The 21,378-nt window shown below is 35.5% G+C and overlaps 1 protein-coding gene and 1 long non-coding RNA gene across 2 annotated transcripts; one reads left to right on the top strand and one right to left on the bottom strand.

Moving 5' to 3' along the window:
• Positions 1-1,257: 1,257 nt before the first annotated feature.
• On the top strand, positions 1,258-20,486 carry col17a1a (collagen, type XVII, alpha 1a). The gene is made up of 52 exons (XM_016269306.1): positions 1,258-1,356; positions 2,069-2,145; positions 2,278-2,334; positions 2,466-2,606; positions 2,806-3,276; positions 3,423-3,470; positions 4,767-4,808; positions 4,944-4,991; positions 5,229-5,363; positions 5,441-5,539; positions 5,646-5,696; positions 7,217-7,288; positions 7,389-7,442; positions 7,533-7,697; positions 8,195-8,260; positions 8,359-8,397; positions 8,494-8,625; positions 8,715-8,981; positions 9,066-9,116; positions 9,215-9,241; positions 10,662-10,688; positions 10,847-10,909; positions 11,475-11,579; positions 11,695-11,757; positions 11,925-12,014; positions 12,098-12,133; positions 12,484-12,519; positions 12,981-13,043; positions 13,445-13,480; positions 13,571-13,642; positions 13,762-13,788; positions 13,951-13,986; positions 14,127-14,162; positions 14,266-14,349; positions 14,448-14,483; positions 14,560-14,625; positions 14,703-14,777; positions 14,876-14,938; positions 15,034-15,093; positions 15,195-15,221; positions 15,317-15,349; positions 15,452-15,568; positions 15,737-15,784; positions 15,880-16,005; positions 16,885-16,998; positions 17,224-17,343; positions 17,491-17,631; positions 18,835-18,903; positions 19,018-19,200; positions 19,282-19,359; positions 19,486-19,548; positions 19,634-20,486. The coding sequence occupies exons 2-52, from the start codon at positions 2,082-2,084 to the stop codon at positions 19,678-19,680; spliced, it is 4,269 nt and encodes a 1,422-aa protein (XP_016124792.1). The 5' UTR covers positions 1,258-1,356; positions 2,069-2,081; the 3' UTR covers positions 19,681-20,486.
• Positions 3,111-3,641, bottom strand: LOC107583184 (uncharacterized). Its single transcript, XR_001609018.1, has 3 exons — positions 3,607-3,641; positions 3,419-3,446; positions 3,111-3,189 (listed from the first exon to the last, which is right to left on the bottom strand). It is a non-coding gene; the product is annotated as an uncharacterized lncRNA (long non-coding RNA).
• Positions 20,487-21,378: the final 892 nt, after the last annotated feature.

The following is a 21,378-nucleotide window of genomic DNA, read 5'->3' as shown; positions in this document are numbered from 1 at the left end:
ACAGAACAAGCACATACACATACATAAACACGAGTTTGTTTATGCAGTGTGGGTTTAGTGGCTGTTGCTCTAATTTAGTTGTATAATAGGTTCATGACTGTAGCTCTGTGTATCTTTCACTCTGCCAGACTCATTAGCAGAGTAATTTCAGGGTGTAGAGCTCCTAGTAGTTTGAGAAAGTCTCTTGAAAGTGAATAAATGCCAGGCGAACACATCATTACTGTTTTACAGGTGTAATGATGACTATTACACGGCAATAGTAGTGATAAACATTGCTTTGAACAGGTGACAATAGCAGAGGTGCCGAAGGTCAAGACTGGTGATAGATGAACGCATGCATGCATGGATGAATATAGAATGAATGGAATGGAATGCTGTATGCTTGCTTCCAGAAAATATATATTTTTAAATCGTATAATCCATCAATATTGTTATAAATCAGACTTATATTATACTTTATTTATTATATTATTATAAAACATTCTTATATTATACTTAAATGTATTTATTTATTCAAATTCCAAAATATTTGTTATGTTGTCTCATTTAACATGAAATGTTGTCTACATTCACCTATATTAACATAATGGTGATTGCCATATTACAATCAAAAATAAACAATTAAGAGATGGGAAACTGCTTTATAAGAACATAAGTCAAGTCAAGTCAAGTCAAGTCTGCTTTATTGTCAATTCGTGGAAATGTGTTAATTTTATTATTATTGTTATTGTTATTATTAATTGACTGGTATTAATGTGCATATTATCAATGAGTTTTGAGGAATTTTAATGACTTACTTTTATATGACACGACTTACATATTTCTGTTCCATTTAATTTGTTGCTGAATTTATTTCTTTTTCATACGCTTAGCCTGCGGTCAAAAATGTTTTGAAATATAGGCCTATACAAAAATTTACATTTAAACTCACTTTACTAACAAAAAAAAGTTAATTGAAAGTAATTAATATGACTTTTCATTAATGAAAAGTTGCTGGGATCAAACCTCCAAAAGCTCCATGATAAGAAAACTGATTTTGTAACGTTTAAGTATCACCAAGACTACTAATGTATTTATAAAATTAAAGGACTGATAATAGAGATGACCTTTCACAGCAAACTCAGAAATAATAGAATTCAAATCCTTCATACACTATATGGAATCAAGTGTCAGGTGAGGATATTATAGCTGCTGCCTTGAGGAAAACTTCAGGTTTAAACTTGTTGGCTTCAGATGTGATAAGAAGGCTTGAAAATATTTTTATGAGGGGTGCTTGGATTGAACTTGAACTGAAAAACATCAGTGTGTTGATACAGGACAGACTATTTGACATGAGACGGTAAACTATAACAAGTGGTAAGTGCCGATTTCTTCTGAGCAAAAATTCTGACTTTTTTAAATGAATTTTGTGGTTTCATAAATATGCTTTTTTAGTATATGTTTAATTCAGATGCAGTTTTCTGCATTTTCATCGCTGGTTAACTAAATGAACAGACTTAAAATGTATATACTGTGTTCTTGAGAATCTTGCAACCCAAAAAAATAAACTTTTTGGCTGTAAAGAATTGAGTTGAGTTGCTGTTTGGGTTTTCAGTTATATTAGTGTATTAGTGTCTAGATTCTTTTTCTAAAAGCTTAGAAGATAAATAATATACTGATATATATATATATTAACAAAGAATGAGGTATCAGGCATTAAACTCTTTCTTATTGCATCAGGCATTAAAATCGTCTAACTGTAAACTTTATTTTAAGCAAAGGGAAGGTGTTGCTGCATATTGTAAAAAGAATAGAAGGCAAGAGAAACCACAAAGCTAGGTTTAAAGCAAGATAAAGATCTTTACTAGCTTAAAGGATAATTTAATGGGATGTAAATTAATTTATCAACCACTTTAATGAGCTGGATTTGAAATAATAAGTTGCTTTTGAAATAATAGTCCTGCATTGTTCATTTTCTATTTGCATGCATTTTTTGAAAAGCATGTTGAATTAATGAAGTTGATGATACATTAAAAAAAATCTTTAAAAAAAATCTTATTTTATTAATAAGAGTCACTTTGGTTTACAGTAATTAACATGGAATGGACAAGCTAACCACAACCAAGATTGTGAAAGCAGAGGGGGGATCTGGAGGATCTGGAAAAGGTGAGCATGGAAAAATAACACCTTTATATTTCTAAGAATTAAGTAATTTATGACAATTAGTAAAACTGTAAATTGTGCATATAATGTAAATTAATTTGTCCCTTGATCTGAATGATATTAAAAAAATGACAGAAATCCAAAGACACACAGAAACTGTAACAACCACAAGACTGTCATCTCTACCTCCAAGTAGGTTTAAATAACATTTCTGAAATAACTACTTAATTACATTAATAGCTACATTAAAAACTATTAATTGTGCTGTTCTCTAAATTGAAATCTTCTTCCCTGCTGAATGTTATTTGGTGTCTCACCACTAGAGGGCAACAGCAGCTCCGTGAGCAGCCAACAGGTACTGACCTCCACTGTGACCAGCTCAGGCTCTGGAGGAGCTTCAGGAGGAGCTGTTCTGGTGGAGAAGAAGATCATCACCCAGAGCAGTGCTGAAGGAGGTGCTTCCTGTGAGTCCAGAAATCATCCAGCTTTAACCAGCTACTGGGATACACAGAAAAATTATTATTATTAATTCACAAAATTATTACAATTATTAATTCACAAAGCTGTTGGTCAGCCTGTGCAACATATCTACTGGAATATCCATAGTAGAGAGATGCATTGCCCAATTATTGAAGTTGATAAGTAATTCTTTCTTTTCTGCAGCCTCCTCGTCTGGAAGTTCAGGCAGCAGCAGTTCAGGAGCAGGATCTGTGATAAGTGGATTTGATGAAATATATCGCGTAACCGGACCGATTATTAGCTCTACAGTTAAAAGTTCTAGCTCTGCAGTTAAAAGCTCTAGCAGTGTCTCTACTTCCATCACAACAGTAGGTGGTTCCTCAGCAACAGGTGGAGATCTTTCCTCTGGATACGGGTGCATCTCCTCCTCTGAGGTTGTGTCTGGTTCTTCAGGCGGTTCTGTTAGTGTTTCTGGAGGCAGTATGAACATATCCAGAGGTAGAGGAGGTGGCGCTGGCTCCTCTGCAGTCATGCCTGCCGCAGGAACCTCCAGTTCCATGACTGTGACCAAGTTCAGCTCCTCGTCGCCTAGTGGCACAAGGAAAGGTTTGAGTTACAGCACAGTTCCTACAGAGAGGAAGACCAGTCTGAGCCTTCACACTGGAGGATATGAGGGTAAATCAGAGATTATGACGCTTTAGGATATATTGATTGATTTCAAATGAGAGGAATTTCACACTGTGTGTGTAATTGTTGATATTAGTTAAAATAGGCATTATTAATCAGATTAAACAGTATGTATGTAATGTATATTTACCCAGGGAGCTCCAGTGGCAATTCTTCCCCTGAATACATAAAGAAAGAATATGGTATGTCCATTTAGTATTTTGTTTTGGGACTAGTCTGAATTTCAGGGGGAAAAATAAATTTGTAATTTGTAGTATGCATGACAGAAATCATTCATTTATCATTAATCAGCACAATTTACAAAACCCACAAACTCACCTTTTTTTCCCTCACCTACTCGTGTTTAACTGGTTCCGTATGGGGTTACATTTCTGCCACAATTCTGCGCGCGAAAGATCATATTTTGAGCGCACAAAAGTGCGCGATCTGAGTTTTGTGGAGAAAATGTTCGTTTCGCAATGAAAAAAGTCTTTCGAGCGCACGGAAATCCATTTTGCATTTAAAATAGGTTTTTGGATGTGTGCAGACCTTCTCTTTTGCGCGTGCAACGTTTCACTAGCTTGCTCGCCCTCAGTGCTCGCTAAATACCAACAGCTCGCCTGCTCAACACAACCCAGCGTTACAATGTGCCATAATTCCAGCCAATCAGAGACCGAGGCTGCTAAATTCTGATTGGCTGCCTTGACAACCAATCACAACATTTCTTGCATTACCTCGACAGCAGTGCATGCATAATTATTATGCAAGTTGATATTCTGATCATATTTTTTTCCAAGCACATTTTACCAATAATTATAACTACTATTAATCTTGTATTTAATCATTTATAATCTATATATTATTGTTCATGATGGCTGGAATTGAAAAACGTCTTATATTCAGGTGTGCATAATTATTAAGCAGGTTATCTTCAACAGATAAAATCTCGAGATGGACTAAAAATGAACTCCCAAAACTTACTGCCAGATTCCGGAAGATAAATTCTTCAGTGGTACAAGAGGATGTGGTGCTGGTCCTTCTCAACTTATGTCTATAAAGCATATATATATTTTAAATGGATTCCTTGTTCCACCCCTTTTAAAAATATAGCTAATGGCTATTAAATAAGTCACACCCGTGAACCGTGATTTGCTACCTGCTTGTATGAGGGGCGGGTCATGCTCGTTATTGGGAGCATTTGATTGGACAGAAAATGTGTGCCAAATACGTCATCAATACATGCAAATCTATAATAAAGTAATACATTATTACAGTATTCATGTCTTGACAATGATCTAGCAAAACAAAAATGCTAGAGGCTTTTTGTTGATTTATGTTCGTGAAAGTGTACTTACCTCGGTAAAAATAAGCAATGACTGACTCTCTTATAATATGAATCTTGTTCTTGTTCTTCTTGTTATTAGTATTATTATTTCTTTTGTGATACTTGCGTTTCTCAAAATTCAGCCTCAATGTTTTGTTGTTGTTTTTTTCGGCAGTTTCGGCAAGTGTTGCCACTAGAGGACGCGCTCAAACACGAGGTATTTATAATACTTAGTTTTACTAACTTCACAGCCTTCTTAAATTAGATTTTTTTTAAAGTAAAAAACGGCTCTTTTAATTTATGTCATCTTTAGGTCTAATTTTAAATCTTAATGTTATCTTTTTCTTTTCAGAGAGTGAGATCAGAGCCAGATTGCAGAGTGCCTCTCCCTCCACTAGATGTCAGTGTTACTCACGTTCAGTCAAAAATCTATTATGTGTTAATTTACTAATTGGCTAATAATTGCATAATATAATATTATATGTGCATTATTTTCGTTATTTCACCTTTTAAATTATATATTGATTATTACAGTGTATAGGTTGCATATAGGATACATATGTTAAGATATTTTTGTAAGATATTAGTTAGTGTGGCCTTGAGTTACAGAAAATGATAGGTAGTGTCATATATTTAGGGACAGAGCTGGATGATGTGAAGAGATTACTTAAGGGAAGTCGCTCGGGGAGCATCAGTCCACCTCGCTCTCCCACCAACACTCTACCTATCCCGAAAAAAGCCAGTGTGGACACCCGTCATGAGAGCCAGTCAGGTAACACTCACTCACAAGCACAGATATATGCCTGTGATTCACACAGCACAGCCAATCCACTAATTTATGTCTTTCAGGTTATGACGGCACAGTCCTGGATGCTGGATTCAGCGGATATTACACCAACCCAAACAATCTCAGTTACACCACACTGCAACAACCATCATCACCCACAGGTTACACAGAGACAACGTGGTTGTGTCTGTGTGCATGCATTTCTGTGTGTTAAAGTTGAAGATACTAATAACAAAAATTAACTGATCATGTGCTGTTTCGTTGTAGGTGGCATGCAGAATAATCTGACCCTCAGCTCATCTGCCCTCAGTAGTGCAGGTCATTACATTCACACTGCCCTCAAGAGGCACCATTACAATGATACACTAAAACACACTGCACTACACCAAATCTTAAAAAATAATAAAAAAAAGTTATTTCACAAAAAATAATAATAACTTAATTTTTGAGCTCTGGTTAAATCTTAAAATGCCCCTAAATTTACAAAGTACCTCCCAGCTAACAAAAATACGTTTTTATGAACATTTTGCTAATGTTCGCATTCAGAAAATGTTATTTCTGAATGTTCTCTGAACGTTCAGTTTTTAAAGTGTTTTAAAAACGTATTTTTTTTAACAGTAGAGAAGACATTAAGGGAACATTCCATTTGATCATTTAGCAGAAATTGTGGGAACAAACGTTGCTTTTGAATGGTCTCTGAGATCATGTGCTGTTTCGTTGTAGGTGGCATGCAGAATAATCTGACCCTCAGCTCATCTGCCCTCAGTAGTGCAGGTCATTACATTCACACTGCCCTCAAGAGGCACCATTACAATGATACACTAAAACACACTGCACTACACCAAATCTTAAAAAATAAAAAATAAAGTTATTTCACAAAAAATAATAATAACTTCATTTCTGAGCTCTGGTTAAATCTTAAAATGCCCCAAAATTGATCAAGTACCTCCCAGCTAACAAAAATACGTTTTTATGAACGTTTTGCTAATGTTCGCATTCAGAAAATGTTATTTCTGAATGTTCTCTGAACGTTCAGTTTTTAAAGTGTTTTAAAAACGTATTTTTTTTAACAGTAGAGAAGACATTAAGGGAACATTCCATTTTATCATTTAGCAGAAATTGTGGGAACAAACGTTGCTTTTGAATGGTCTCTGAACATTTTGAAACAAGTAGTAAAAAATGTTAGATAAATGTCCAACTAAAACATTAAAAAAAACATTCTATGAACGATGGGTAACACTTTACTTGAAGGGGTGTGCATAAGACTGACATGACACCTTCATAATTATGACATGACACATGTCATGAATATGAAGGAGGTTTTATGCATGTTTATGACAACTGTCATTAAGTGTCATTCGCTCAGTTATGTCATTTCTAATGCAAATATGACATTATTTGACCTAACCCTAACCTAACCCTACCCCTACCCTTACCCCTAACCATAGCCCATAACAAAGACATCTCAAACAATGTCATCTTTGCCTTAAAAATTAACTAACTGAGCGAATGACACTTAATGACAGTTGTCATAAACATGCATAAAAAACCTTCATATTCATGACATGTGTCATGTCATGATTATGAAGGTGTCATGTCAGTCTTATGCACACCCCTTCAAGTAAAGTGTAACCGAACGATGTATGAACATTTTTTTTGTGCTAACGTTTTGAGAATGTTATTAAAGACCGAACAACTTTGAATCGAATGCCCTGTTAACATTACCAGAATAATGTTTGTTGATAACATTGAGAGAACCTTGCCAGAACGTTAACAGAACATTCCCTGTTAGCTGGTCTTATGTTGATGGCTGCCCTCTGTGTTTCTGTTCCTCTCAGCATATGGGATGTATAATAACCTGTCAACATCTGGTGGTGCACTCATGGCTAATGGAATCAGTGCTGGCCCAGGTAAACTCAACCTTGTCTCTGTATAATGACTTTAATACACTGATGCAGTGCATGCAAATAACTATAGTAAAAGATTTATGATGTCTGTTTGTACTTCCAGTGTATGGGGCACAGAAGAATGTTGGCAGCGCTGGATTGGCCACCACTGTTACTAGTAATAATAATTGTACTTAAAAATGTGTCAGATTAAAACATTGCAACATTACCAAATGAAAATATCTTATTTTTCATGTCACATTCACAGCTTTTCCCAGCAGCCCTATCACCGCTGATGACGTGTTTGTGAAAGATGGCAAGTTTATTGCGATTGCAAAAGAAAATGTAGCAGCTAAGAAAGAGAGTGAGAGACTGATCATGTCCAAAAACACTGGCAAACTGTTCACCACTTCCACCACCAGTGCTGGAGCAGGTAGACAGCAGAAACTTTTTTTGTAGCTTAATATACAGTTGAAATTACAGTAAAGACATTTATACTGTTACAAAAGGTTTCTATTGCGAATACTGTTCTTTTAAAATATCTATGCATGAAAGAATTCTGAAAAAAAATGTATAGTGGTTTCCACAAAAATGTCCTGATAATAATAAGAAATGTGTCTTGAGCAGCAAATCAGACAACATTGTCCTCTGAAGGATCCTGTAACACTGAAGACTTATTTTAAATTGTAATAATAATATTACTGTATTTTTGATCAAATAAATGCAGCCTTTGTAAGCAAGGGACTTCATTCAAACACACACACACACAAAATCTTACCTACCCCAAGCTTTTGAACAAAAATGGTTAAAATAAATAAAAAATAAGTACATTATGATCAGTGTATGACATGATTATTTTACATATTACTTTTTAATTAACATAATGTTTTAGTAGAAATGTATTTGTGACAAAGTTTTTTTATATAACAGATTCTGAAGATTCGCTCAAGAGGGAGAAAAAGATGATCTCCAGCACTACAGAATCCACAATGACTGGTGCATTCAGATAAAGTCACTTACTGTATATTATTTAATTAATAGTAAAATCCTCCCTTAAATTACATCCAATAAAACCATAATTTATGTGTTTTCAGCTTCCAGAGCCGCAACAAAAGACAAGTCAACCTATGCAGGTTATAGAAAAACTTTCATAAACATCAACTCATTCAGCAATGATGGCCTGTTGAATCTGGTTTTGTTCATAGTCTCATATTCTAATGTCACAACAGAGATCCGTAAAGATGAGTCTGACGACGCAGGACTAGGGTTCTGTTCCTGCTGCTCGTGGTGGAAGTGGCTTCTAGCACTGATCTTAGGTCTTCTCCTTCTGCTGGGACTCCTCTGTGGTCTCATCGCACTGGGTACATTATGTCTCAAAATGTTATTTGAGACTAATTGGTATACCTTGTACTGTGACAGTTTCCTTCATAATTAACATTTCTCTGTCTAGGTGAGGAGGTCCGGAAGCTGAAGGCTCGTGTGGACGCTATTGATGGCGGAGAAAGCGCAGTCTCTGCTCGAATCAGTAGTTTTTCCGCCTCCTCGGCTGTCAACATCATTGATCCACTGGAGTCTTCATACGCTGAGCGCATCCCTGGCGTCCGTGCCGATAACACTATAAACCTGGGTTCAGCATCTGCTGCACAAGACCCTGTGGTTCTGCAGAGGGCCATCCAACAGATCCTCAGATCTGAACTTCAGTCGGACACCATTAGAGGTGTTTACCATTTATTCATGCTAAACATATGATTTATCCAGGTAGTTACCTAAACATTTATACATTTTTATGATTTCATTATAGCTTCACTGGCAACTTCACTTAAGGGTGAGAGAGGAGAACCTGGGCCTAAAGGTAACACTTACAGCTAAATACATTCAGTAGATAAATCTGGATAAATACGGAGTGAATATGCATTTTTACTTATTCATATGTTTCAAATGTCATTCTAGGAGACCAAGGACCTGCTGGAGTGAAAGGTATTCATAAAAATATAACACCAAACTGTCAGATTCACAAATATGTGAGATTCACAAATAGACATGCATAATATTGCAACAGTATCACATAATATCACAAAAATATTACAATATCACAAATGTATCACAAATATATCATAATATCACAGATTCATTACAATTACATCACAAACATCACAGTGTCACACATTATGAGAATAGTGTCATATGATATCACAAATATATTACAATATCACAAATGGATCACAATTATATCACAAATAAATCATAATATCACAGATTCATTACAATTATATCACAAACATCACAGTGTCACACATTATGAGAATAGTGTCACATAATATCACAAATATATTACAATATCACAAATGGATCACAATTATATCACAAATAAATCATAATATCACAGATTCATTACAATTATATCACAAACATCACAGTGTCACACATTATGAGAATAGTGTCACATAATATCACAAATATATTACAATATCACAAATGGATCACAATTATATCACAAATAAATAATAAAATCACAGATGTGTCACACATTATCACAACAGTGTCACATAATATTACACATATATCACATGCATTACAATTATATCACAAATATATAACAATACTGTAACACATTATCACAACAGTATCATAATATCACAAATGTATTACAAATATATCACAATATCACATCACAACATAACATAATATCACAAATATATGACAATATCACAGCAATATCACAAACGTATTAGTTATATCACAAATGTATCACAAAATTACAAATGTATCACAATTATATCACAAATACATTATAATATCACAAATGTTTTACAATTATATCACAATATCACAACATAACATAATATCACAAATATATGACAATATCACAGCAATATCACAAACATATTAGTTATATCACAAATGTACCACAAAATTACAAATGTATCACAGTTATATTTATTTACATATTTTTACAATTATATATCACAATGCCACACATCACAACAGTGTCACATAATATCACAATTATATCACAATAATGTCACAGCACAACTGCATCACATAATATCACAAATATATTACAGTATCACAGCAATATCACAAATGTATTAATTATAACACAAACATATCACAATATTGTGTCCCATAATATCAAAAATATATCAGAAATGTATCACAGTAATGGCACATTATCACAACAGTATCATAATATCAGAAATGATTTACAAATATATCACAATAATGCCACATCACAATAGTATCACACATAACAAATATCACAATATCACAGCAGTCACAAATGTATAAGTTATATCACAATAATGTCACATAATATCACAAATGTATGACAACAATATCACAAATATATCAGATATATTATGAAAATGTTTTAATAATATTACAAATAATTTTACAGGTGATGCAGGGTTTCCTGGAATCCCAGGTACTTTTTTTATATCACAAACATTACAATCCTTTGCACTGACTCTATACTGTACCTACTGACAGATACCTAAATAAATGAATAAAGAAATACTGATTTGAAATGTACTAAGAAAAGCCTAAGTTAATAAACTGAGTTAATGAATGGCATCTTTTCAGGTCCTCCTGGTCTCATTGGTCACCCTGGACAGGAAGGTCCTCGAGGACCCAAAGGAAGTGCAGGTATGATGCAGAGACACTGAACCAGGACTAACTTCTACCAGTCAATTGTAACCCGGGACCACAAAACCAGTCATAAGGGTCCATTTTTTTCAATTTAGATTTATACATAATCTGAAAGCTGAATAAATAAACTTTCCATTGATGTATGGTTTGTTAGGATAGGACAATATTTGGCCGAGATACAACTATTTGAAAATCTGGAATCTAAGGGTGCAAAAAAATCTAAATATTGAGAAAATTGCTTTAAAGTTGTCCAAATGAAGCTCTTAGCAATGCATATTACTAATCAAAAATTAAGTTTTGATATATTTACAGTAGGAAATGTACAAAATATCTTCATGGAACATGATCTTTACTTAATATCCTAATGATTTTTGGCATAAAAGAAAAATGGATAATTTTGACCCATACAATGTATTTTTGGCTATTGCTACAAATATACCCCAGCGATTTAAGACTGGTTTTGTGCTCCAGGGTTACAATTGTTTGTATTACAGTTGAAGATGCTCACCTGTGACAAAGATGATTCAAACCTACAACACCTGCTTGTGTGTATTATTCACAGGTGAATCAGGAAATGACGGTTTACCTGGGCTGAGGGGTCGAGAGGGGCCAGTGGGTCACAGAGGAGAACCAGGACCCCCAGGAATTGGAGAGAAAGGAGAGAAAGGTGATACCATTGTCATAATTATTTCTACTGTTATAATATAAACATTTACATTACACAAGCCCTTCACAACAAGATGAAAAAATGACTTGTTAATTGCTCTGCGTTTGCTCCCCAGGTTCTTTTGGCGATGTTGGTGCACCTGGGCTAGCAGGACCACCAGGCCCTGTGGGACCCAAAGGTAAGACCATCTGCGCCCAGACAAAGAGAGAAACAAGCAGAGAAATATCAGTACAGTATATAGAAATTATTCTGCTAGCAAATAGATATTTACAGATATATTTATTCTGAAGCTGCTAGTAAAGATGGACCTAAATCTCTGGAGAAAAATGTGTTTTGTCGCTGCAGGTGATGCAGGTGCACAAGGCGTACCAGGTCTTCCAGGAGCTCCTGGACCACAAGGCTTCCGTGGAGACTCTGGTGATCCTGGACCCAAGGGTAAATATATATTTTCTTAACATTTTCCCATTCAAGAATTTAATGTGAACTATATGTTTTCATCATTTTTTAAATATTTTTAGGTGATAAAGGACCTGCTGGGCCACCTGGGGTCAAAGGTCAGTAGAAACCATAGATATATGGGACCCTGGACCACAAAACCAGTCATAAGTGTCAAGTTCTTAGCAATGCATATTACTAATCAAAAATTAAGTTTTGATATATTTACAGTAGGAAATGTACAACATATTTTCATGGAACGTGATCTTTACTTAATATCCTAATGATTTTTGGCATAAAAGAAAAATCAATAATTTTGACCCATACAATGTATTTTTGGCTATTGCAACAAATATACCCCAGCGACTTAAGACTGGTTTTGTGCTCCAGGGTCACATATCGGGTATTGCAGTAATTCTGTTTTTCATGTACTAAGTTTTTATACTTTTTTTTTTTTTTACTAAATTAGGCGATCAAGGAGAGCGAGGTCCACGTGGTGCCACTGGTGAGTTATCTTACTTACAACTATATATATATATATATAGTGGTGTGAAAAATTGTTGGCCCCCTTCCTGATTTTTTATTTTTTTGCGTGTTTGTCACACTTTAATGTTTCAGATCATCAAACAAATTTAAATATTAGTAAAAGATAACACAAGTGAACACAACATGCAGTTTTTAAATGAAGGTTTTTATTATTAAGGGAAAACAAAATCCAAAACTACATGGACTGTGTTTACTTGTGTTATCTTTGACTAATATTTAAATTAGTTTGATGATCTGAAACATAAGAGTGTGACAAACACACAAAAAAATAAGAAAACAGGGAGGGGGCCAACACTTTTTCACACCACTGTATATATATATATATATATATATATATACATATATATATAAATCAGCACTCATTGATGTATAAATCACTGTGGCTTTTTTTTCACCTTTGCATATAATATTTTTTGACAGGTGAGCCAGGTCAGGTCGGACCAACAGGGCCTCCTGGTGAGAAAGGTCTTAAAGGATCAGCAGGTAGGTTTCATCACAGAAAGAGAAACTTGAGTAAAAGAAAGCCTGTAACACTTTTATACAACATTTATAATAAGAGCAGCAAATCGGCTATTAGAGTGATTTCTGAAGGATCATGTGACTCTGAAGACTGGAGTAATGATGCTGAAAATTCAGCTTTGCATCACAGGAATAAATTACAATTTATAATATATTAAAATAGTAAACAGTTATTTTAAATTATAAAAATATTTCACAATATTACCGATTTTACTATATTTTTTATCAAATAAATGCAGCCTTGGTAAACATAAGAGACCATTCAAGAACATTAAACAAGTCTTACTGACCCCAAACTTTTGGATTGAAAAGAGCTATATGTGCTGTATCATATCATATATCATATCATATTTCATTTTTTACAGGTGCTCCTGGGCCAGATGGTGTTAAAGGAATTCGAGGTAATTTTAAGGCTAAGTGTTGGGAAAATATTAGTCTGTCTTTCTTTTCAAGCATGCATTCTTTAAATTTCTCTTTCATTTAAATTAAAGGGGATCAAGGTCCGATTGGGTTGCCTGGAGCTCGGGGACCCTCAGGGCCTCCTGGAGATGCAGGAATACCAGGTATAAATGAAAAGAAAGTTCACACCATGAATCACACTAAGATCATTTGCACTGTTCATGCTTTTTAAACATAATTGTTAATAATGCAAACCGTGTAAAGAAAGTGTTTTTCTGCACAGGTGCACCAGGACTCCAAGGACCACCAGGTTAGATTTTACTTGTTCTCAGCTGCATATATTAAACAAAACATATTTTGCAGTTATTTTTTTATTTGATTTTTTTTGGTGAAACTGCAGACACTTGCAAGTTAACCTTCACCGGACAAATATTATTTTATTTTATTTTAACCACTTATTTCCCAATGATAGGTTTGCCAGGTACTCCGGGCCAGCCAGGAGCTAAAGGTATTATTTATTTATTTATTTATTCATTCAATTCTACCTAATAACATAGCATTATGACTGAAGTTTGTATTAGGTAGAAGTGGTATGATGTACGTAGAAATACACGTTGTCGTACCACATACATGATGTTGTCTCTTTAGGTGAGCCTGGTGAGCCCGGAAGAGTCATTTCTGCAGGTGAGGGAACACAAATGATAATTAGTTAGTAGTAATAATGATAATATTATTAATCTGGCTCATTTGATGGTGACATAATTCATCATCTTATCACTCCTTGTAGGCGCTAATACTAACACTGTGGGTGTACCTGGACCCCCTGGATCTCCTGGAGCTCCGGGTCCTGCTGGACCATCTGGACTATCAGGTGTCATGAAGTTCATCATGGATTTAATATGAAATGAAAAAAATCAGTTAAACAGCAGTATGCCGTGCTAACATTGATTAAATTTTTTTTAACCATAGGTCCTATTGGTCCTGCTGGTCTTCCTGGTCCACCTGGTGAGATTTCTTTTTCTATAAAACAGAAAGACTGAAATCAGAACATTTTAGTTCCCTGACATTTGAATCTCTACAGGTTCAAAGGGAGATAAAGGAGACAAAGGAGAAGATGGGAAGCCTGGAGTCTCTGAGAGTGCAGGGAGTGAGTGTGTTCACTTTTAAAATGTACATTATAAATGCTTTTATATCATTAATTCACTCGTCATCTAAATTGAACAGAGAAAGCTCCTTCTGAACCTGGTCCTCCTGGCCCACCTGGTCTGCCAGGACCACCTGGGAATGATGGACAACCAGGTACATAGTTCCTGAATTTAGATTAGTCTGACTTGATTTTCTCCAGATGGCATTTCTGTATTGCTACGATATTCAATTTTTATTTCGTTTTTCCACAGGTATTGGTCAACCTGGTCCTCCTGGTGAAAAAGGTAAACCAGGAAGCTTTGTACCCACTTCAGGTATGCTTTAATTTACTGTAAGTATTAGCATTTGAGACATTGATCTTAAAATATGGTATAAAAGTGATCTGACTGTGGTTTTTGCGATCAATCAGAAACCTTCTTTGCTGGACCACCTGGGCCTCCTGGACCTATTGGACCAAAGGGATCACAAGGTAGATCCAATACACATTACATATACAGTATATATTTTTTTTCTTGAGATCCTGGATCCTGTGGACCCTGTGAATTCTAATGTTTAATGTCTTCTGTTCAGGTGATATTGGTCCTCAAGGCTTCCCTGGTAAGACCGTCCCATTCAATCACACATACAGCATAAAATCATTCTGACATTTTTGGATTACATATAAACTTATCTTGGATCTTTCTCTGCTCAAGGCCATCCTGGATTACCTGGAGAACCTGGAATCGGTTAGTGATTCAGATTTGTATAATAATAAAAAAAAAATTATAATGTTTCGTTATTCTACAATAGCTGGCTGAAAAGTTGACATTATTTTACCCTGAATCCAGGTATTCCAGGACAGCCAGGGACACCAGGACCACGTGGAGAACAAGGTCCTGAGGGTCCACCAGGACCACAGGGACCTCAAGGACCAATGGGTCCCATAGGGCCAGAAGGTCCAAAAGGTACTTTGGAACAAACTATATTTGTGTTTTACATAGTTTTCACATATGCCCATGTAAAAAAAAACATCCTCCAGTTACAGTAAAACACTTGCAATTGTAAATGGAGTTAGTGTTTCTACATCTGTGTACCAACATTTTAATTACACCTTTTTTATTATTTAAACAAAGGTGATGCTGGAGTCCCAGGGGCCCCTGGCATTCCAGGATACTCCTACGGTAGGCAAACGGGTCTATTGATCCAATATCTGCAATGACACGAGCCATAAACCATTTCTGTAGTGAAACAGTGTTTTATGTGATTGTTTTATAAGGTGGAGGATCCAGAAGCGCTCCGGGACCACCAGGTCCACCTGGACCCCCAGGGCCTCCTGGAGCACCCGGTTCATCGGGTGGTGGCTCACCAGATGTTGTTCAACAGATTTCAGACTACCTTAGAAGTACGTTTAAGAGGACATGAAGAACTTTTATGCACCCAAGCAACTCCCTTAAAAACTGGAACAACTTAAAGGGATAGTTCATCCAAAAATGAATATTCTGTTATCATTTACTCACCCTCATGTCGTTCCAAAAATGTATGTCTTTCTTTCTTTTGTGAAATATTATAGAAGATATTTTCAAGGATGTTGGTGAGCAAACAGTTTTAGTTCCCAAAATATAAAAATAGCTTCTTTTATATACCTACAGGTTTGGAAAGACATGAGGCTGAGTAAATGACAACTGAATTAATATTATTATTCATGCACTATCCCTTTAAGAACTGCATAGCAGCTGACCACGACATGCTGGCATTGGATTGTTCAACAGATTTCAGACTACCTTAGAAGTACGTTTAAGAGGACATGAAGAACTTTTATGCACCCAAGCAACTCCCTTAAAAACTGGAACAACTTAAAGGGATAGTTCATCCAAAAATGAATATTCTGTTATCATTTACTCACCCTCATGTCGTTCCAAAAATGTATGTCTTTCTTTCTTTTGTGAAACATTATAGAAGATATTTTCAAGGATGTTGGTGAGCAAACAGTTTCAGTTCCCAAAATATAAAAATAGCTTCTTTTATATTCATACAGGTTTGGAAAGTCATGAGGCTGAGTAAATGACAACTGAATTAATATTATTTTTCATGCACTATCCCTTTAAGAACTGCATAGCAGCTGACCACGACATGCTGGCATTGGGGCAGCAAATGTTGAGAAGAAAAGCATCTTTAGTAGTTTAGGTTCCATTTGGTGCCACTAGAAAAGACACCTTTAACTAGTTATCGAGATAAATGGGTAAATAAGCTCCATGACTGTAATATTTAATGTCTTCTGTAGGTGAACCCATCAGAGAATACCTGACTGGACCTCCAGGCCCACCTGGACCACCAGGACCTACCGGATCAGGCTCTGAAGATTCGCTAGCTAACCGTGTCATTGAATACCTTCAAAGTGAGTGTGAAATGTGTTTAACTTTCAACGAATGTGGTTTATGAAAGATTTTGGTGCATCCACAATTTCTTTGGCTATTTATAGGAGATGAAGTGAGGCAGTACCTGATTGGTCCTCCGCGTGTCATTGAATACCTTCAAAGTGAGTGTGAAATGTGTTTAACTTTCAACGAATGTGGTTTATGAAAGATTTTGGTGCATCCACAATTTCTTTGGTTATTTATAGGAGATGAAGTGAGGCAGTACCTGATTGGTCCTCCAGGGCCCCCAGGACCCCCAGGTGTGCCAGGTGGATATGGCTTTAACACTCAGGAAGATGCTGGACGAGTGCTGAGACTGTTGAATGGTAGGACCTGGGTCATATGGCTTAGATAAAAGTCCTGCAACATCTGTCAACTACAAATCTCAATATCTGGAGACAACAGCTGAAATGTTATCAAAATTAATTTAATAGGAACAGCTTGTATTAAAAGGATGATCTGTGTTGTTTTAGATGCTGGTTTCACAGGTCTGCCAGGACCTCCCGGTCCCCCAGGACCTCAAGGACCACCAGGAGGCTCTGGAGGACTAGTGTCTTATGCTGTTAACAAAAACCAACCACAAATCCGTGCAGAGCCTCAGGAGTATATCAAAAGTAGGAAGAGGGTTTTCTTAAACACATTTTATCTTAAGTCTTTCTTCAGCAGTTCATTGGTGGCATGTTTATTAGATGAGATCAAAACTTTAACTCATTTGAGCTGAATGACACTATTGTCTTCTGTTGAGCTGCTTTGCAGATGAATCAAATTAATTTAGTAACTGATGAATTTTGCAACATCAACACTGTTATTGAACCGAACTGAATCAATATTGAACTGACGTCCCTGGATAGCAGCACTGTTGTTTCCTGTAAAGCTGCTTATCGCTGAATGAAACTTGTTTTGTAATTAATGAATGTAATTAATCGTTATTGAACTGAACTGAATCAACAGGGACTTGAGCTGAATAATGACACTATTATTGTCTTTTTAGAGCTGCTTTAAAAGCATTATTTGAATTTGTCTCACATTTAATGATGTTTACATGATTGATTCTGTTATTTTCCTGTTTAATATGTGACCCTGGACCACAAAAACAGTCATAAGGGTCAAAATCTGGAATCTGAGGGTGCAAAATCGTCTTTAAAGTTGTCCAAATGAATTCTTAGCATATTACTAATCAAAAATTAAGTTTTTATATATTTACAGTAGGAAATGTACAAAATATCTTCATGGAACATGATCTTTACTTAATATCCTAATGATTTTTGGCATAAAAGAAAAATCAATAATTTTGATCCATACAATGTGTTTTTTGGCTATTGCTACAAATATACCCCAGCGATTTAAGACTGGTTTTGTGCTCCAGGGTCACAAATGGTCAAGCTGCTTTAAAATGACCTGTATTGTATCAAGCGCTGTATAAACAAATGTGACTGTTTAATATGTGACCCTGGACCACAAAAACAGTCATAAGGGTCAAAATCTGGAATCTGAGGGTGCAAAATCGTCTTTAAAGTTGTCCAAATGAATTCTTAGCATATTACTAATCAAAAATTAAGTTTTTATATATTTACAGTAGGAAATGTACAAAATATCTTCATGGAACATGATCTTTACTTAATATCCTAATGATTTTTGGCATAAAAGAAAAATCAATAATTTTGATCCATACAATGTGTTTTTTGGCTATTGCTACAAATATACCCCAGCGACTTAAGACTGGTTTTGTGCTCCAGGGTCACAAATGGTCAAGCTGCTTTAAAATGACCTGTATTGTATCAAGCGCTGTATAAACAAATGTGACATGACGTTTGCAGGGCACCCAAGCTCTGATGAGAATTTGGATTACGCAGTCATCGCTAAAAAGGTTTCAGATTACATTAAGTGTAAGTTATGCTACATGTGACAGTCTTATAAATAGCCTTGGAAAAACAAGATATGGGTAGAAAAAGATGTAGGAACTCTTTTTTGAGTCTTGGATGTTTGCATTTTTTCCATAGCTCATGGCCTGTTACAAGGTCAAGATGGTGTGATAGGGAGTCCAGGTTCACGAGGTCCACCAGGTCCACGAGGTCCACCAGGTCCACAAGGATTCAGTGGCCTCAATGGACTCCCTGGACCTCCAGGAATCAGTCCAGAACTTCCTTACTCCAACATGACTGCAATCATAGACTACATCAGAGGCAAGGGACTTGTTCAAAAAAATAAAAAAATCTTATACATTTACTATGCATGATTTTAATTACAATTGACTGTTTCTGTAGACCACCGTATGATTGGACCACCAGGTATAACAGGGCAGAAAGGGGAGCCGGGATATTCTGGACCAGTAGGACCAAAAGGTACATGTTCTACTTATCACATGCCCATATGATGTTCATATGCACAGATGCCAACAGCACAACTGTACAAATCTCATCTACCTTGTTTCATAATTCAGTTTGTAATTTTACTTTTTTACAATCCAGGTGACAGAGGACTCAAAGGTCTACCAGGTAACCCAGGCATCCCAGGAATGAAAGGAGAGAAGGGTATTGATCAGTTTACTAAATGCATGAATAATCATAAAATTATAATTTTTTTCATGAGAATGTCATAAACCTTTTTTCCCCACAGGTGAGGCTTCATATGTCACTCGGAGGAGGAGGAGCACAGTCATTTAGAAGAGTGCATTTAGCTGGTGTGCCTTAAGCTGCTAAGGCTTTAAAAATGACGTGTACATATTTATTTTCTTTCTTTTTGTTTTGGACAGTGTTAGATCAATTTATTACCGAAAGCTAAATATATTCACATTGAATTAACAAGCATTACATGATCAAATTCACCTTTATGATGCCAGTTTTTAAAGAAAAAACATTTTTGCAAATGTATTTTTTCCTCATCATGAAAGTCTGGTTTTCTTGCATGACTGCAGAATGGGATTTAACATATAATCTGGGTATGTGCTTTAAATTGTGCTTTTTATCATTTGCGTTTTTTAAAATGCTTTCATTAGACTTAAAAGTGGCTTGACATTTAAATTGAGAATAAAGATTGCTTTTTATTTTAAAGCTGTGACTTACACTGACCTACAGTAATGTTCATAAACAGAGAGAGAGACTTGAATACAGAGACCCAGACAACTGAACTATTTACCGCAAATGTTTTAATTACAGCAGCTTCCTATAATCACAATGATTTGATCTTTGACACAAACACAGTACATACAACTGTTATGCTACTAACTTTACCTCATCAGTTGAAAATGCTTAAAAAAAAAGTTTATGAAAATATAAACAGGCATCATGAATGTACAGAGTACGCGACTACCTGCAGGAATTCCTTTATCAGGAGGTGCATGGTACTCTCTGTTCAGTCAAATGTGCTGTAAAACATGAGCAATGCTCTCAGGATATCATAACGACAAGAATTTCATGTTTTGACATTTGTTTTTTGTCACAGATTTTAAATGTTTTGTTCAGTTTTTACAGATTACTGCACAAATGCAGTAAACACATTTAGATTTAAATTGTGCTTTTTATCATTTGCGTTTTTTAAAATGCTTTCATTAGACTTAAAAGTGGCTTGACATTTAAATTGAGAATAAAGATTGCTTTTTATTTTAAAGCTGTGACTTACACTGACCTACAGTAATGTTCATAAACAGAGAGAGACTTGAATACAGAGACCCAGACAACTGAACTATTTACCGCAAATGTTTTAATTACAGCAGCTTCCTATAATCACAATGATTTGATCTTTGACACAAACACAGTACATACAACTGTTATGCTACTAACTTTACCTCATCAGTTGAAAATGCTTAAAAAAAAAAGTTTATGAAAATATAAACAGGCATCATGAATGTACAGAGTACGCGACTACCTGCAGGAATTCCTTTATCAGGAGGTGCATGGTACTCTCTGTTCAGTCAAATGTGCTGTAAAACATGAGCAATGCTCTCAGGATATCATAACGACAAGAATTACATGTTTTGACATTTGTTTTTTGTCACAGATTTTAAATGTTTTGTTCAGTTTTTACAGATTACTGCACAAATGCAGTAAACACATTTAGAACTGTATGTTGAAAGTTGAGATGAAAGGAAATCTAGTACAAAAAAAAAGTGCTACAATATACAATACCTGACTGATTAAAGCTGTGTCGGTTCACAGGACACATCATCCTCTATACGATTTCACCGAAAAGTACCCAAATGTATTGTAGAGGTCTCTGAGTGCATCTCAATGAAACTAAAACACATGCATTTGAAAAAACCATTTGGTATTTTTTGGAGAATAAGTAGCATGGACATTATGACGAGATTGAGCTCTCTTGCTTTGAAGCTCACAGACATAATTGAAAGTTGAGATGATTTACAT

Source organism: Sinocyclocheilus grahami, unplaced genomic scaffold (assembly GCF_001515645.1).
Source record: "Sinocyclocheilus grahami isolate Dianchi unplaced genomic scaffold, SAMN03320097.WGS_v1.1 scaffold51.1, whole genome shotgun sequence".
Taxonomy (NCBI): Eukaryota; Metazoa; Chordata; class Actinopteri; order Cypriniformes; family Cyprinidae; genus Sinocyclocheilus; species Sinocyclocheilus grahami.
The sequence above is the reverse complement of the archived record's forward strand: the minus strand, read 5'-3'. Positions and strand labels throughout refer to the sequence as shown.

Bases quoted from the DNA above. Each gene is read 5' to 3' on its own strand.
- col17a1a (XM_016269306.1), top strand. From the start codon at position 2,082: ATGGACAAGCTAACCACAACCAAGATTGTGAAAGCAGAGGGGGGATCT. The intron at 7,289-7,388 runs GTAAACTCAACC...TTGTACTTCCAG, and splicing joins TGGAATCAGTGCTGGCCCAG to TGTATGGGGCACAGAAGAAT. The intron at 12,520-12,980 runs GTGAGTTATCTT...ATTTTTTGACAG, and splicing joins AGGTCCACGTGGTGCCACTG to GTGAGCCAGGTCAGGTCGGA.